Source organism: Pyxicephalus adspersus, chromosome 1, assembly GCF_032062135.1.
Source record: "Pyxicephalus adspersus chromosome 1, UCB_Pads_2.0, whole genome shotgun sequence".
Classification (NCBI taxonomy): Eukaryota; Metazoa; Chordata; class Amphibia; order Anura; family Pyxicephalidae; genus Pyxicephalus; species Pyxicephalus adspersus.
In genome coordinates, this window is record NC_092858.1 from 171,369,366 (window position 1) to 171,388,657 (window position 19,292).

General features: G+C 41.4%; 1 protein-coding gene across 2 annotated transcripts in view; it reads left to right on the top strand.

Annotated features, from left to right (window-relative positions):
* B4GALT4 (beta-1,4-galactosyltransferase 4) overlaps positions 1–13,662 on the top strand; it is a 46,956-nt gene extending 33,294 nt beyond the window's left edge. For both annotated transcript variants that reach the window (XM_072398400.1, XM_072398399.1), the window contains 5 exons: positions 634–866; positions 1,828–2,015; positions 5,288–5,410; positions 7,274–7,378; positions 12,083–13,662. In XM_072398400.1, coding sequence (XP_072254501.1) covers positions 634–866; positions 1,828–2,015; positions 5,288–5,410; positions 7,274–7,378; positions 12,083–12,218 — 785 coding nt within the window. In that variant the 3' untranslated portion in view covers positions 12,219–13,662. The remainder of the gene's footprint in view (positions 1–633; positions 867–1,827; positions 2,016–5,287; positions 5,411–7,273; positions 7,379–12,082) is intronic.
* Positions 13,663–19,292: the final 5,630 nt, after the last annotated feature.

The following is a 19,292-nucleotide window of genomic DNA, read 5'->3' on the forward strand; positions in this document are numbered from 1 at the left end:
CAATCCAATACAAAATGAGAGTTTGAATTTACCAATTACATACTTTGTATTTATTTTGTATTATTTTGTATTGGATTGGATACAGGAGTTTGTATTCAATCCAATACAAAATGTGTTTGAATTTCCCGCACACGTGCCGACGTGCACGGAGGGAGAAGAAGCCGGCCAGGCTTCTTCTTCCCGGAGAGGACACCCGACGCTGGAGGACGACGCTGGAACACGACGATGGATGATCGCAGCGGGACCAGGTAAGTGATCGATAAACCCGAACTTTTCGGGTTTATCCTTAATTGTAACTTTTTGAAGCCCATACCAAGGTCGGGCTTATCGCTCAGGTGGTTAAGACAATTTCTAGGTATGATGACAAATGAAATCAATTGCAGTTAGTGCAGCCTCTAACCTTAAAAAAAAGAGAACTGTCGTTAAATGTTGTAATATGTTAAGGCTATTTATAACAAATTTCACACAATATATAATTGGCTGCATCACAAAAACTAGATGTGCTTGAGAAAAACACTACAACGTCCACATAAAATTATATCTGATAAAAATGACATGTTGACCTGTGTTACTATTACTCACTGACCTGCTTTTGTAGTACTGACGTCATCTTTTTTTTTTTTTTCTTTTCAGAGGGAAACATACCACTTTCCTTTGACCCTTCCCTGAATTTAGAAAAAGTGAAGAACAAGTACCCTAAAGTGAACAATGGGCGATACCAGCCAGAAGGCTGCAAAGCCCAGCAACGTGTGGCCATTCTGATTCCTCATCGGAACAGAGAGAAACACCTCCTTTACCTACTGGATAACCTCCATCCATTCCTCCAGCGGCAGCAGATAGACTACGGCATCTATGTCATTCATCAGGTGAGACCACTAGAAAGGTAGTTGGGATATGAGGGCCCAGTGTCTGTCACATGTTTCCCCAATAATAATAAAAATAATAGCTTAGTGCAGGTGAGAATTTGTGTTTCTGTTCATGCAGACAGGAAGAAGAACAGCCAGATTCTGCCTTGCCACTCTGTTAGCTGACTTAAATTGAAATTCTCGAAAGAGTGATTAATCGCCAGCCCCAAATATTGCCATATGGGGGCGGGACAGTAGCTTTGTATTGGTTTTGACCCAATGTTGCGGCTTGATTTGCGTAATGCATATAAAATAATCTTTGCGAGGTTTTTAGAGCTGAATGTACACCAAACAATAAAAGAAATTGTGCTTGTCTTGAATTTTAGCTTCACCCTGATGATGTCCGGTACAGTAAAACGCGTAGGACGGAGCTAAACGTGCTGATGTCACGGCTTTCACTGGATGTTTTTTTGGCATGTGCTGCTGTTTTTAATATCTGTTTTTTATTTTAAAAAACTCCAAATACAAATACCATAGAGGTATCAAAACCAGCAGTGTGCTGAAAATATTCAGTAAAAGCAGTAGCACACTCGTGACATCGTCACTTTTATTTCTCTTCTACGTGTTTTTGGGGTTTTCAGGGGTGGAGCTAGAATCCAAGAAAAGACCATGAAAGTAACAACGCCCCATATAATCCAAACAATATCAGAGGTAATCCTTCCGTTGGTTAGTGCATGAGCATTTTAGTTAAGGATTACTAAAGTGTGAGAAGAATTGTATGAAGGATATATGTTGGAGAACTGTCGTCCTTTATTTATTTATTTTATTTGACTTGTGATCTAAAAGCATTATTGGACTAGTTTTTAGAATTTATTGCCATTCTGTATTTAAATAGTTTTAGGAGCTGGCTGGTGTTGAGCTTTGAGCTGTTCCTTTGTCTTGATGACTAAAAAGAAAAATGACCCATTCATTGTTTCCGCAGGCTGGTGATGGGAAATTCAACAGAGCCAAGTTACTTAACGTGGGCTACTTAGAAGCACTCAAAGAGGAGCCATGGGACTGTTTCATCTTACACGATGTGGACCTGGTACCTGAGAATGATTTCAACACCTACCTGTGCGACACTGAGCCCAAACACCTGGTGGTTGGCCGCAATGTCACCGGATACAAGTAGGAACGCAGAGCATGAAACTATTGTTTTTTTGATCACCCTAGAAAGAGTTCTATCGACTTTAACCTATAATTACTCTATAGTTGTGGAAGAGAAGAAAGCATTGCAGAAGTTTATAGGTCAGTAGAGTGGCCCTGCTGTAGGGAGGCAAGTTTGCCATTTGCAGCCTCTGTTATCCACCCTAAATTATTATGTGTCCTGAGCTTACCTATGAAAGGTTAACGTTGGCTACTCTTTATACCGTTTCATGACTGGAGGCCATTAATGCTGAGGTGTTGTGGCCAAACAAAACAGCGACATTGCTGGTCTGAGAGTATCTAAACTCTCATAATATGTCATTATTTACCTTACCAGTCCTTTACATATGGTGGTTGCATTCGTTTTCATCTTTGCAAAGGTTTGTTTTCTATTTACCAGAAGTATGTAACGTACTTCCTGTCCACTGGTGAATACGCTACTCCAACCATATGTAGTTCAGATAGAGAAGCAGGGTTAGGTTGCACCCTTAGAGCGCCGTTCTGCTCTATGGAGAGGGGAGGGGGAGAAAGACGAAGCGGCACCCTGCTGCGCTCTCTCCTTTTCACTTTTAATACAATTGTTCCTCGTTCGTTGTCCATGGATCCTCCAGGACGGACTACGAGTGCTGTACACACGCCAGATTCTCGTCCGATATCAGCCTTGAGGCTATTATCGGACGAGGATCATCTGATGTGTGTACGTAGTCTTAGGCTACAAAAGCCTCCTCCTCAACAAAGGAACAAATGAATTGTATATTCAGCAGAAATATATAATTTGCAGCAGAAAGCTGGAAAAATGAATACCGTTGTTTTTGGGTCAGTTCATATCTAACCACAAATCCCCTGCTTTTTTTCTTTCAAATTACCTATGACATTAGGGGTTTGGCTGTTATATAGACCCTGGAGGTATTTGGAAACACTCACGGTGTTGACATTAAGCATTAAAAAAGCATAGTTGATAAGTCAGGCTATGTACACACGTGAGATGATTGGTAGGGCTCGCCTTGGACAACAATCTGACATGTGTACAGCAGTTGCCAGACCTCATTCATGGATCCACCCTGACAGATCAATGAATGCCCGGAGGAAAGCAACTGCTATACAAGTCAATAGAGACGAGCTACTTGCTCGTTCTTCCCCCTTCCCTCTCCATAGAACAGAACAGGTCTGTACAGTGCTCATTCATTCATTTGTCGTTCTTTTGTTGCTGGAAACAATCACAATATATCTCATATATGCAGCCTTGGTCAAATACTGACTGGTGGGTGCACGAGACGATTAATTGAGCTAACTGATTGGAACTAATTGAGCACCACAAGCTCTGAATCTGCTAGACTAGAGAAAAACATTGCACCTGTTGAAAACTAGGGCATTCCTGATCAATATTTGAGTAATCTATCAGACCATATTGATTGGGAACATTAGATGGAAAAAGGCTGCTTGGTATAACAATGGTGGAATAAATCCAAGGCATCCATAGCTAACAAACCTAATAAATCTGTGTTCCCTGTGGGTTAGGGTGACACCGGTACACCATAATAATAGGCGCTATAATATTGAAGTGAATCCAGCGTGATGTGCCAAACAAATGCAAACAAAGATGTTCCTTTTGATAATGTCTGCATTACAAATAAGCAGATGTGTGGTTTGATCCAAGAATGTGTAGCACACAAGTGTTTTAATGTCAGGAATAGAGAACTGAAAAAAAAAACTTATATCAATTTGATGTTTTTTTTTAGCTTAAGCAACATTCCAATGGCTCCAAAATATATTTCATGGGTGCGTTATTGGCTATGTACTTTATGTAATTTTTTCAATAAAGGCTGTATTTTATGGCAATCATTTGATGATTCTGCCAGTAATGCACGCCAGTAACACAATATCAATGCCAGGGGAGAAAAAATGAGGTTAAGGTTTAATTGCAGCTTTGGAAAGTTCCCCTTATTTCCTGATCTGATGGCAGTACAAAATTTGGGCTTTTTCTTATCACCTTTAATCTATTTTTCCTAGTGACCATCGTCATACAGCGGTGAAAACCAGACAGGGGTCTAAAACCATCCTACTTTTCTTTTGTTCGAATTTAGTGACAGTGTTCCTGAGCAGTTATAATTTTTTTGTATTTGATATTAGGTTCAGTTGGGCTTTCATAAAAAGGAAAAATAAAAGTAAATAAGCTGTAGTGAGTTCACTTTTGCCTGGTTGAACTCAGCTAAGAGGAGAGATTAGCTGAACTGAATCTATTCCCTGGAGCAGAGACGTATAAGCGTGGATATGATCACCCTGTATAAATATATAAACAGTCCATATAGAGAACCCTTTTACCGATTGTTACAAGGGACAAGCGGGTGTTCTTTGCGTCTTTGCGGAAAGGAAGTTAATCTCTGGATAAGGAAGGGATTCTTCACTGTAAGGTGTGAAAATGTGGAATCGGCTCCCTCAGAAAGTTTCAGCAACTACTATAGATTGCTTTAAAAAAAACTTGATGCTTTTCAGGAACCACAGAATATAACTGGGGATTAAAACTTAAAGATAACAGAGACTGCTGATCCAGGGAACATCCGATTGCCTCATGGAATCAAGAAAGATTTTTTTTTGCTGCTCCTCTGTTGGAGCAAATTGTACCAGGGTTTTTATTTTGCCTTCCTCCGGACCAACTATGTCCATAGGGTTTTATATCTGGGATATGTTTATTTCCCTAGTGGTTGAACTTGATGGACTTATGGCCTTTTTCAACCTGATTTATTATGTAAATATGATTGTTCTTGCACTTGCATGGTCTGTGTGCTTAGGTATGTGCAATGGGCCATTGAAGTAGCACTGGACCTTGTTAGTGGTGACACCTCATCTTGTGGTTTGGTGGTGTATCCATTGTCTAATAAATCTGTTCCAGAAGGTGTCCTTCTTTACTGTTTTAAATGGCTGGAAGGTTTGTTATATAGCTGCAATTCTGCAGACTGCACCACTGCCTAGCCTTTTGACTGATGATGCTCACCCTGAGCTTCCTTTGTTATGTGAGTCCATCCAAGTACCTATTTATTATGCAACCATTTACAAAATGCACAACATCCCCATTGCAAAACTTAACATTACCTTTCCAGAGGTGGAAAACACCCAATGTCTGACATGAATTGCATGAATTGTAAAAGAATGCTAAAGTGAAGAGTGCAGATCATGTATATTTGTAGTGCTTAGTTTGTTTGTTCTGAGGATCTGCCCCATTCTTTTCTCCCTGACACATATTTCTTTACTTGCAGGTTGTGGTATAAAGGGTATTTCGGAGGTGTGACTGCCATGTCCAAGAACCAATTTGCCAAGGTCAATGGCTATTCTAACAATTACTGGGGCTGGGGAGGTGAAGATGATGATCTGCGAGCCAGGTAAGAGATGTTTTTGGCTCAGGGGCTAAGATGTTCTTACTGTTTTGCATAACTCATCCTGGTGACCTCCTATGACTGCTGTCTATCATCTTTCTTCCACCTATGTTCTCCTTTATAAACCCTGCAGGAAATGTACAAACATACCCTACGTGTAGATGAACCTGAGTGCTCCTGGGGTTAAAATGAACCTGTCATGTGATGAGCTCCTATTTCTGAAAATTACATTTACCTACATTTATTGTTTTGTATTTCTGACTCAGAGACTACATAAGAACTGATCTGAATACTTGTTTTAGGATTAATCACTCAAGGTATTGAAGTAGGAAGTCAAGCATGACAGGAAAGCAACAGAAGAGATCAGCATTGACCACCTCCAAATGTTACCTATAAGGCCGGTTTTACATTATTGTAGTGTGGCACCATACCCTGCAAATTGCATTATTTATTTTAATGGCACACCAATGCTACTTTGCCTTGGGTCTGTGTTGTTGTATACTGCAGAGCATGGCCACCCAGTGACCTGTGCAGATCTTTAACAAACAGTTATAAAACATAAAAACAGGAAAAATTAAAAACCTTGTGAAGTAAGAAATTCCAAACGACATAATTGATGGGTTGGGGTGGCTCTCAGCGCAAAACTAGGTCACATGGACCATTTTGCTCTGTGAAATAGTAGGCAATCCAATGGCAAGGCAATTCATTTACCAGACCAGCATTGCAGAGTGCACAGCTATCTGTATTTTTTATTTAAACTCCACATATCCTTTACTATCTGGACCCCAGTGACATCACCAGCTACAACAGCATCCTTGGTTTAATTTCTTGGCCTGGCTAAATAACTGTAGAAGGGATTTAGTTGGCAACAAAGCCATTCAGTCACTTCTTCAGATTTATATGTGAAGCTCCTGCATTGTATTGGAGGTATAAATTGAAAAGATTGGAATAGCCACAATTTACCACTGTGTACCCGTCCACTGGGGGCCTGACATTTTAATGCCCCATAATAATTGAAGAGATGAGTCCTAATACTGCTCAGAAGTCAGCAGCCCTGAAGAACTCCGGGTATGGAGTAGGCACCAGGATCAGAAGATTTGTGTCCCTGATATGACCATGTTAGTCCCATGGAATTATGGACAGAAAGTTGTCACTTATAGCTTTATTTTATGTATGTACTATTTAGATAATCTCCTAAAACCTTAATGTAACTTTCTGTAAATCATATTACAAATATTCTTCCTAATTTGTGTATGATAATTGTCCATTTTGTTTGGGTAGTCCAATTACCTGCCTTCCATCTGAGTTCCTAATGAAATAAATGCTGAGAGTATAATAGTTCTGATGAGAAATGAGGATGCACTATCAGTATGAGAAATCAGCCCGTGAACAGTCCACATTGTTCCTTGATGAACAGAGAACGCGTTCAGGCACAAACCCGAATACTTAATAACCCTCCATTACCTCTACAAAACAGAGGAGAGATCTCAGATAATTGGACTCACTGGCAGAGCCCAGGACTTGGGAGGTTATGGAAAAACCGGTAAATAAACCAGACCTGTTCATAACTATACAAGTCTGTATGAATAAATTCATGACCTGTCACAACAGATGAACAAAATAACCATTTATTATTAAAAAAGTTGGGAGCTCCAGTCCAGTGATATTGCCTAGGCAGTAATGATGTAATTTGTTTGCTGCAGGCAAACAAAGAACAGCAAAAAAGTGCCTACTATATACCCCAGCCATCTGAATGTGCTTCTGTAAATACAAAGAAATAAATGTGGTATAATCCCTCCCTGCTCTACCTAAAGCTAAGAAATCCAAGACTTACAGTAGCTGTTCATAACTATGTTTGTTTGTCTCTAGGGTGAGCTATGGTAAGATGACGGTTGTCCGGCCGCCTCCAGAAATTGCCCGATACACCATGGTCTTTCACACCAGGGACTCTGGAAATGAGGTTAATCACAACAGGTAAGATTGTGACACATTGTATCCTTATAAACTGAAATCTTTGTCCATCTCATCCAATTGTGACAACAATTCCTTAAATGTTGTAGTCATAAAACTTCCTGTCTTCAATATAACAAAAACATTTAGGATTTTCATTGCCGGGCTATATAAGAAACAATTTCCAAAGCTTTGGTTTGTGATTTGTCTTCCTGCTTGCCATCAGTTGCTAAATTCCAGAGAGTTCTGGGTTGTGACAGTTTCCAATACTGACCAGATGTACCATGACCTCTTGTTTCCTCTGCTTTTTCTTTCCCTTTCTCTACGGTTATTTTTTGCAGAGCTTTATAATCACATAAAAAGCCATTATAAACGGCATCACATTTCAACTTACAGCTGACCTTCAGCATCCTCTTCAGTTTGTACGGGTAACTCTGTACGGGTAACTCTCCTGTATTAAAATAAATTTACATTTCACTTATTACACTGAGCTCCTCATAGGAGGTGTATTCTGGAGTTGCCATGTTGGCTCCTAGGAATATATTCTGGAGTCTTCCGTTTGCTTTATAGGAGTAAATTCTCAAGTCACCATGTCTTCTCATAGGAGTGTATTCAGAATTTTGATTAAAGGTTAACCAGGCAAAGCATTTTTGTAATTAACAGTATCAATGAAAGGAAATCATAGTGTATGTCTAGCACAAAATTGATTTTACACTTTTGTGTGTCTATTCTGGAGTCGCCATGGTTGCTCATAGGAGTGTATTCCAGGGTCACCGTGTTAGCTCATAGAAGGGCATTCTGCATTGGCCATGGTTGCTCGTAGGACTGCATTCTGGAGTGGCCTGGTTGCTCGTAGGACTGCATTCTGGAGTGGCCATGGTTGCTCGTAGGACTGCATTCTGGAGTGGCCATGGTTGCTCATAGAAGTGCATTCTGGAGTGGCCATGGTTGCTCATAGAAGTGCATTCTGGATTGGCCATGGTTGTTCCTAGGACTGCATTCCGGAGTGGCCATATTTGCTCAAAGGAGTGCTTTCTGGGTTGGCCATGGTTGCTCATAGAAGGGCATTCTGGGGTGGCCATGGTTGCTCAAAGAAGTGCATTCTGGAGTGGCCAATATTGCTGAAATTAGTGCATTCTGGGGTGGCCATGGTTGCTCATAGGAGTGCGTTCTGGAGTGGCCATAGTTGCTCATAAGTGTGCATTCTAAAATCATTATGGTTCTCACAGGCGGGCATTCTGGAGTCACCATGATTGCTTAAAAGAATGTATTATGGAGTCACTGTGGTTGCTCATAGGAGTGCATTCTGAAGTGGCCGTGATTGCTCAAATAAGTATATTCCGTAGTCACCATGTCTTATTGCAGTAAATTCAGAATTTTGATCAAAAATTGACTGGCATTGTTATACCAACAAAACATTCAGACATAACACACAGTCTATGCCTAGCACAATGGTTTTATACAAGGATTGTAACGTGATCCTTAGACTGTGGACATCCAGATTTGTGGTCCAGGCTGGGTTGGAGGGGAATGCTGACACCACAAATCACAGGGCACACCAAGCCTGAACTGTCATAAAGGAAACCCGTGGAAAGAGAACGAAGCTGGCTGCCATTGCTAAACAAACTCTGAAAATCCCAAATGATTGGCTGCCTCAGGATATAGGATTTTGATGTTAACCTGGATCAGCCAGTAAAGTTTGGCTAAAGTCACATGATCTGCTTACTTCAGTTTAGTGATTTAGTATTATAACCTTTGTTTGATGATAAGCGGGTCAGTAAAGGTAATGTGTCCTTAAACGCAAGTTTCTTTAAGTTCCAGATCACACCGAGGCATTACTGATCCCTATCAGCGGCGGCTGGGCGGACACTACACTTAAAATCCGTCCATCAAAATCAAATGCTTATTATTTTTTACTGTCACCCGCCCTGGAACACCAGTTGGACCACCTGTGTGATCTAATCCTAGTGAGCCAGGCATAGAGATTTTCTGAATTCCAGTTCGCAGGGCCAGGGCAGAGGCTGCAATGCTTATTGGTTAGTTTTCTTCTGTTTAGAGCTCCGGATCACACATTCATATCAGTGCCAAAATGCTGGGACCTACACCAAATAACCCAGGATTACAGCCAGCACATGTAGAATACAGGCACCAAATAAATAAACATCAAAATCAAACTGCATGGTAATAAATAACCGGTAACAGGACAACATAACACAAACAAAAACAAAATATTGTAAAAGCAAGCTATGTTGTACTATGCACAGCAAAGAAGGAGCAGAGCAGGCAGATTAAGATGCAGAGGTCCAGTGTTTCTCAAACAGGGTTCATCCGGAGGATGCTAGGGGTCCCTTGAGGAAAGAGTAGTTTGTCCTTCTCAGGTCAGTATAAGTGACACCAATGACCTGTAATGGTGACATTCTGCCCAATGGCCAGCAATGTAAGAGGAATTCTACCCACTGACCACCACACTAATATACTGTGATTTGTGTATATAGTAATTATAGAAGGGGTTACCTGATGACCTTAAAGTTACTTCAAGGGTCCCCCCCATGTTACAGCAGTCATTCCTGATTGGTTGTTAAGTCCACCAGGGCAGATTAATGAATGACTATGGGGGACCACTGTACAGATGGTACATTTTTGCCTGAGGCAAGGACCACGATCATTCATCTTAGGCAACAATTATCTGGCGTGTATATAGCTTAACACGGTAAACCTTAATTTGTGTGGACACATGTGAACCTTAAACCTTAACTTGTGTGGACACATAACTTGGCTTGCTACACATGTGAAAAAAAAGTCATCAAAATTCACAAGGAGCCTGTAGAATTCCCAGTCCTTTTGCTGTTCCCCACACTTATCTACTAGCAATTCCCATCTGTCAAAATGACAGCTGGGTGTTGCTGAGCAATTCACCCTGCAAACTAAAACCCACTAGGAGTTTTTACCATTTTCTACTCCTATGCAAAATGTAAACCAAAAAAAATGGGCTTTAAATACACTTTAAAGTGCAACTTTAATAAAAGAGAGGTTATCTTTCATAGGGAACCTGTCACCAACGTTAACAAATAAGTCAGTTTCCTAGCAAAGTCTCCTCTTCCTCATTGCATATCATAGAACTCTCCTATTCTGGGAGTGTAATACCTGTTTGTTCTGAGCCAATTCCTCCACCCTTGCCCCCCATATAAAACCTTTCATGTAGCTGCCGGTGAAGGAGAGAAGAGCAGCATTTCTCCACCAGGGTTCCTCGAGAGGTTGCTAGGAGTTCCCTGAGCAAATTGTGTGACACCAATGATCTTTTAGGCATTAAGGGGGACATTCATCACAATGACCACCACACTAATATACTGTGAGCTGTGGATATAGTAAATATAGCCGGTGTTTCCTGAAAACCTGAAGGTTATTTGAAGGAATCCTCCATGATAAAAAGCTTGAGAAAAGCTCCTATAAAGTGTTTCCTGACTCTTTTTGGGCTGCTGACATCACATCCAAGATGGCATCATGAGCAGCAGTCTCAGATCTTTTGGATGTCGACAAAATTTAATATGCAGATATAATCTTATAGAAAGATTTTTGTTAAACCAGCTTTCTGGTGACAGGTTCTCTTAAAGCACAGTGTATATGGGATATCACTGACAATCATTGATTATTCTCCCTTACTGCCCGAAGTCGTTGTAACATCTGATTATATGTCTAAGATGTGACCACAATCAGATGCTCCTGTTCAGCGTCTGGCGGAAGCTGGAGTCGTTTTTCAGGGAATGTGCAGACTGATGTGGCATTTCCTGACAGACGGATCACAATATCCGGGAACAAATACGGTGCTCCAGATTCAGGCTGGCTGCAGAGTATTGCTGGATAGATGTGAAGGTAACATTTTGGCCATCTTCTGGCAATAATATCTTCATTTGAATTTGTAAGCTTGGCTTATTTGGTGTGTCAGGTTTATGTCAATGTAGAGAGGATAATATGGTGATTATTAGTTGGAATTGCCAGATGGCAGGACACGTTTTCTAATTGGCACCTTCATAATTTTTTGGCTAAAGTAGCCAAAAGTGACTGTTCTGGGCAAGGTTTAAAGCCAACTCAACCAGCAGCATTGTTCTTACACCTATCATTGGGTGGGACATGTGACAGACAGGCTCCTCGTCCTTAATTTCTAGTGGCTGGTGGTCCTCTGATGCCAAGAAACTAATGTATTGGTACCAGCACCACCTTCTGAGTTTTACATGAGTTCAAAATGCTGTCATGATGCCCCTTTGGGTGGCTTGTCCACCAAACTCCAAACTCACAAGATTTCCTCAGATTGAATGATGACCGGAGTCTGAGAAGACTGAGGATATCCTGTAGTGGAAAGGGGATACTGCAGGAAACTGCAAACTCTCCTGAGCAAGTGTTGACAATTTCATGGCTGTAGTGCCAAAAAGGCAGGGACATGTCAGGCCACCATTGGCCAGAGCCTGAGAGAGCAGTAAATGTTAATAAGCAGTAGGAATTTACTTGCTTGTCAATGTTCATTTTGTATATAAATAGCTCATCCTGCTGTGTGATCCTGTGCAAGTTCCGGCTGTCATTTTGACAGCTAGAGATTGCCAATAACGGGGGCAGAGTTGAGCAAAGGTGATGCACCCTGAAATTCAACAATATTTATGGAGTAAAAAGCTCCTCTGATGGCTTGGGTATCATTCCTTTATGTCCTTGTATCTCTTATTCTCCTCTCTCCCCCAGGATGAAGCTCTTAAAGGATGTGTCCAAGGTCTGGAAGACAGACGGCCTAAATTCCTGCATCTACAAGCTGCTGTCGGTGGAACACGAACCTCTGTATATAAACATCACAGTGGACCTAGGAAGGCCACAGTATTAAAATAAATGACATTGCTATAGAGACTACAGGCCATGCAGTCAAATCTGACCTGGAGAGCTGGATTGTGTCCTTTATCTATGTTTCACATATCAGAAGAATGGAAACTCACAATGCCAATGACTTGTATTTCCGGGGAGGAAATCTTTCCTGGAGAACATATCAGGGCAGAACAAAAAAAAAACCTGAAATGTGCGCTTTCAAACAGAACCTGTCCGTTAAGAAGACATTATTGTGAGCTGTGAAGCTGTCATGTAGAGAATGTAGTCTATGAAAATAATAGGATCTGGTGACATCACTCCTGCCTTACTATTCCCTAGAAGATTGATGGGTTGAGATTTTCCCTGCTCATACTGTCATGCTGGTTCACCTTACAGCATGGGTGTCAAACTCAAATACACAGTGGGCCAAAATTAAAAACTTAGACAAAGTTGCGGGCCAAACTTGAAACTGAAATAGCACAGCTACTACAATTCCCTTCTATAAAACAATGTTCAATGCGGGGCCACGCATAGGCAAAGAGCCCGCTGGTCTATAAACGTCAGTGATGCCGGGAATTGTAGTAGCAGCGGGCCAGCTGTAATATATATTTATATAGGACGCTGCGGGCCAGATTTTGCCCACAGGCCAGAGTTTGACACCCCTGCCTTACAGGGACACTGCTGGCCCTTTCACTGTAGTGCATTGTGCTGCAGGATCCACGCATTAACATTGTTTGGTATCCCAAAGCTGCAGACACAAAGCAAAGCGCATTAAACAGGACCTGCAGTCGTTTTTTTTTTTTTACAAAACAGCACACAACAATTCACTATTAGTTCATGTTTGTGCATTGTAGTATGCTGCCTATGTGCTTTAGGCTGCCATTTAAAATGAATAGCAAAGTACTGAATTGTTTTATACTCTGCAGTATCTTGCATCAGTGCATTGTGATAATAGAAAAAAAAATATCTGCAGGTCTGTAAAACCTGTGTTGTGTTGCATGGTAAAATAATTCTACAATGCATGTTATTGTAATGCACTGCAATATAGGAGGTAACATTCATGGGATACATGTAAACTTTTCAGGGACTTCTCTTTATATGAACACATTCCAAATGAAGAATGTACACTGGAGACCAATCTTTTATTCCAGATGATTTCCTGTCCAGCAAACGTACAGAAGAAAACTGCCAACTATTTTATAGCCTCATGTGGCTTCTAACACTAATAAGCTGCACAGCAAATGTCTGTGACTGTAAAAATGGAACGTTGATGTGTGAATGTTCTCATTGGTGAGAGGGTGGCAGGTGAATAAACAGGTTTTGTAGGTGTCCTACAAAATGCCACGTCTGCTCCACTGTTACAGGGAGGAATAACGTTGGTTAAAGTGGAACTAAACCCAGCAATTTGTTTACCCAAAAATACTAGAAATGTTTAATAGTTACAATTAAATTCTCATATTTACCAATGTGTTTTTTTGCAGTGTTATATATACATTCCTATTACTGTCTTTTGCACAGTAAATGCTACATTGAAGGTATCCAGCTGGTGACAACAGATTGATGTCAGTGTGCTTGTGTGAGCTTTTATCCAATTCTTCAAACCCTCAGATGGTCGTTGTATTTGCTGGTCATGTGTGTAACACACAGCAACTGCAAATCTAAATGAAGGCTTTCATAGTGGAGTGGAAATAGGGTTTTATTCTGCTTTAAGAGAGATTCCCCCCCCCCTCCTTTCTGATAATCCTCACCTTGTTCAATGCTGTTGCAGAAAAATGTTCTGCAATTATACATATATGGGTGTATTTATAAATTCTTCACCAGCAATTCAGCCATTTTTTTGTTCTGATGCATTCAGATCCCCATTCACTGCTCTTTGCTGCAAATTAAAAAATAGCTTAGTCTGCCACCTGGTGGAAAAAGTCCAGCAGTCACTATAGTAAATGTTATGGCCTAATCCATTGGCAAATATTTTAAAAATACACCCATAAGGTGTAATACTAGAAGGCTTTTGTTATTAGCAGACCTTTTACAATAGGATGTAGAGAAGCTTTATATAACTGTTGTCTAACCACTTCTCCCCGAATTCCCTGGAAGTTTCTTGAATGACTTGTCTACAAAAGACTCACCCATTACCTGAGCACCAACTCTCTCCTTGACCCCCTCCAGTCTGGTTTTACAGCTGCCCACTCCACTGAAACAGCCCTTACTAAAGTGGCCAATGACCTCATCAGAGCCAAGTCTCAAGGCAACCTTTCCCTGCTCCTTCTCCTTGATTTTTGCGGGCCGTCACCTACAGGTCGCCGTAAAATTGTAATGTAAGGCTCCATTGGTCTCAGTGACAGTGCTCTCTCTTGGTTTGCTTCCTATCTGTCTGACCGCTCCTTTCAAGTTTCTTTCAATGGTAACTCCTCCTCACCCACTCGCCTCCCTGTTGGTGTTCCCCAAGGGTCAGTCCTTGGACCGGTTCTCTTTTCTCTGTACACCTCCTCTCTCGGTAGTCTCATATCCTCCTTTGGCTTACAGTACCATCTGTATGCTGATGACACTCAAATCTATCTGTCCACCCCTGACCTGTCTCCCTCAGTCCTGGATAAAGTCTCATGCTGCCTGTCAGCCATCTCATCATGGATGTCTGACCGATTCCTGAAACTCATCCTGGATAAAACAGAACTCATCATCTTCCCCTAAAATTCCAAATCTCCCCCCTGACATATATCTAACTGTTAATAACACTGTTATTCGGCCCTCCCCTCAGGCATGCTGTCCTGGCCTCACCTTTCTGCCCTCTCATTTACCCCCCATATTCAGAACATTTCTAGGTCCTGTACCTTTCACCTACGCAACATCTCCAAAATCCACCCCTATCTGTCCCCTGAGACCACCAAACTCCTTGTACATGCTTTTATCATCTCTCGTCTGGACTACTGTAACCTCCTCCTCTCTGGTATTCCACTAACCCGACTCTCTCCTCTACAATCTATTTTGAATGCTGCAGCCAGACTCATCCATCCTTCCCTCCTTGTAGTTCTCTTAATTGATGTCCATTTTACCTTAGAATCAAATTCAAGCTCCTGTGCTTTGCCTTCAAATCCCTACACAGTTATTGTCCCACTTACATTTCTGACCTGGTAAAAAAAATACTCCCCCTGCCTCCTCACTCCGCTCCTCCAATGACCTACTAATGACTTCCTCACTCATAACCTCATCACACGCACAGATACAAGACTTCTCTAGAGCAGCCCCGACTCTCTGGAATGGTCCTCATCCTTTTCGGCTTGCTCCTACTTTCTGCTCATTTAAAAGAGCACCCCATTTAATGTACAGTGCTGCGTAATATGTTGGCGCTATATAAATTTAATAATAAAAGTTTCCTAAACACAATTGAGTGTCCATTGTACGCCATAGGGCAGGGGTGTCAAACTCTGGCCCGCAAAGTCCTTTTTTTTTGACCCCCCAAAGGAATCCTAAATATGAATTACAGCTGGCCCGTCGCTGCAATGAAATAGTGCTGCTTCTACAATTCCTGGCATCACACGTGTCTATAGACCAGCAGCCTCTCTGCCTATGTGTGGCCCCGCATTGGACTGTTTTCTTGACGCAGGGAATTGTAGTAGTGGTGCTATTTCAGTTTCAAGTTTGGCCGGCGACTTTGTCTTAAGTTTTTAATATTGGCCCACTGTGTATTTGAGTTTGACACCCCTGCCATAGAGGAATAAGCATCATTTAACAAACATCGTCCTTTAACATAAAGCTAGACATACATGAACTGACTTTTTTGCGATCTAAGCAGCGCAAGACGGGGGGAACCCCTTATAATGATCAGGCGTCCTGACCCAGAGACTCTTTGAAAGGACCTTAGAAATCCCAAAGAATCAAATTGGTTATAGGCATTTAACCCTCCAATATCTACCACAATCTGAGTTTAGGGTGAGCTGCCCCTTTAGAGACCCCGCTTGTTGTAGGTTACATTTTAGGACCCCTTATTTCCCAGCTGAATGACATTAGACACATGACAAAACAGCAAGCAAAAAGGTTCACAAAGATGTCTATATGCTCATAGCACTTCTTGATTTAAGAGTTTGATTCCAGTGAAGCTCCTGAATATTACACGCTGCAGATTCAGTATTTGTAGTTGCCAAAAATGACATTCTAGGTATGTAATTAAGCAATTTTCAATATGTTTTATCAGCACATTTTATTTAAAATAATACATGGTTATCCTGCCAAGAAGATATTTGTTTTAGGCTCTGCTTGGAATCCTGGCAATGCTGTTCATGTCTCCCAGTTTTTATGTGTTTTATCACATATTATGCAGGTGGAGGTCCGCTGTTGTTGCCGTCAGAATACTCACCCCGGGAAAATGTCAGGTAGTTATCATGCAGTAGATGGAGAATGACACAAGGTAAGGTTATTCAGTTATTTTCAGTTAGTTATTTACTGGTAGAGTCCATGGTACACTCAGATCTGCAATCTGTTTTTATAGGAAAATAATGTCACTTTGAATAGCTGAGGTCCAGCACCCTTGTATCTGGCCAGGTGAGAAGACTCTGCAGCTTTTAACATTTACACGGGCACATGTACTTTGCATTCTTCTAAGCCCAGCATCATTCACTCCAAGCTGTCACTTTCATCAGGCTAGCCTGGGATCATAAGAGAAAGCTGCACATGGTGCTCACATTATGACATAAATGCTATTGTTTACATAGCACAGAGGATTCCAGGATGTTACAGGACTTGACCTAAGGCAGCAAGAAAAAGGTATGAACATTAAAAAAAAAAACTTTAAAGCCAATCTTTGAGCTATGAGTAAATGATTAGACTAGGTGACACTGAGCCAGGAAAGCTCCAGCTGTACAGGTAAAAATTAGAATAGCAATGCCAGATCACCAAATGGCCAAGTGTTATCCTGCTACAAATGGGGAGAATGCAGCAGGGAGCCCTGAATTCCTTGCAGTTTCCCTCTCCATAGAACAAAACAGGCTGCTCAGCCTTGTGCTGTATGGTGCCCATTGCTTCCCACTCACCCAGAATGATGCTTCCTCCGACTGTTATTAGATGTCATAAAAATGCTTAAGGCGGCAGAGATTGTAGGCCTATACCATTGTTCTATGCAGAACCACTTTGGGTCCTTCTGATGCAGCTTCAATTACCTTTCTAATGACTGTTAAGCATCGGCTCCCTTGCATTACAGGCAGGTTGAGGATTTCATAGACTGCTAGATGTATCACCGGGCACTGAAAGCAGAAAGATATTAGTCTTGGAGTGTTGCAGCTTTTGCAGAGCATGCAGCTGCTTTCCCCAGCCACCGGAGGTGCTCATTACCACCACCTTGGACCCGAAACTCCCATAACAGGAAGCAATGGTACAGTTACCCTATCCACCAATCTCTGCATAGCAGTAAAGTTGCACAAAAATGAAAAAAAAAAAAACTTACTTTATTCTCACATTTTTTTTTTATTATCACACAATAAATATTCACATTTTATCTGTGACAGTTGAACGTCATAAAACCACAGCAATCTTTCACTCTATTATAGAATCACCTTTAAAGATTTATTTAAAAAAAATCCCTGTAGGATATTAACACTTCGTGGAAAAAAGTTATTACATTTTAATAAATACTCATTTTTAGATTTACGTCCTTAGGAAGGACAGAAGAGCTGATCAGTCCTAAAAAAAAAGCTTTTCCAAAGGAAATAATAAATACGTTGCGTTTTATGACACATTTATTGGATGTGTTGTGCGTATAGATGAGAACATAAACCAGAACCCCTGATAAGCTGCAAAGACGCCATTAAAATACACAAAGTGTAACCTGGTCTTGAGATTTACAGGCAGAGATCACAACCAGCCTGGTGACCTGACTTTTCTCTGCTGCGGTTAGGCAACACAGCCCGGTCACCTCCAGCCTGCTGCCTGTGATTGGACAGTGAAACAGTCCAATGAGCTCATTTCTGCAGAACACCTGACTGGCCCTGCCTAATTACAGCCTCCACCCCCAGTCTGAGCTTTGCTATACAGAGCTAACACCAAATTAAGGTATTCACACAATTTAAATTTAAAATACATTTCATTTTATTAACAAAAATATAAAAACATTATCATTTTAAATATCCTGCACTGCTTCTTTACATTTTTATTTTAAGACACACCAGGGAGAACCAACACAATTGTTCAAATATAACAATCGATGTTCTTATTCTAAAGCAACCAATGCTGCTGATGCAAAAACTCAAGGAACTGGTGAGCATAAAGTAGACTCTTCCCTACCCAGGTAGAGCTATGGGAATGTACTGGATAAAAGGAACAAGGGCACATGGGGACAACTGAATGCCTTGGGAACTCATCCGTGAACCACAGGCATTATTTGGGCAACATTAAAAGGTGCAGCTGCAATCCTAATAGTTTTATGAGGGGGTGGATAGGTTCCTCTGGAGGAACCTTGGTGGAGAATGGCTGCTCTAGAGGTTCCTCAAACTGTTGCTGATTGACTTCCCATTTGACATTCCTCCCAGTGACTGCCAGCGTAGGAGACGTTCCCCCCGTAGCAGACACCTTCCTCCCAGCGACCCCCCGAAGTAGCAGACACCTTCCTCCCAGCGACTCCCCGACGTAGCAGACAGGTTCCTCCCAGTGACCGCCGACGTAGGAGACACGTTCCTCCCAGTGACCGCCGACGCAGGAGACACCCTCCACAACAATTAATGAGGGGAACATTCTTCCTAATCACTGTTAATGTAGGAGACACTGCTCCCAATGACTGCCAACGTAGGGGTGATTCCTCCCAATGTAATTCAGTGTACTTGAAGGGGTTCTCCCCATTGACCCCACTGTAACAGACCATCCTTTCTACCACACACCACTAATGTAAGTTGGCCTTTCTCTTCTGACTTCCAAGAGCCAACTTTCTCTACTGTTCTATACTGAAAATAATTTTGATGCATAGAGCAAGGGGGAGTTAAAAATGAAAAGCTTTGGGTGCCAAATACCCAAAGTACCCCACATTATCTCTATATAATTTATACACACACCCCAATTTACTAATCTTGCTAATGTACCGTGTATTTAATTGTTCTCAGCAGACTTTTCCTGAGAC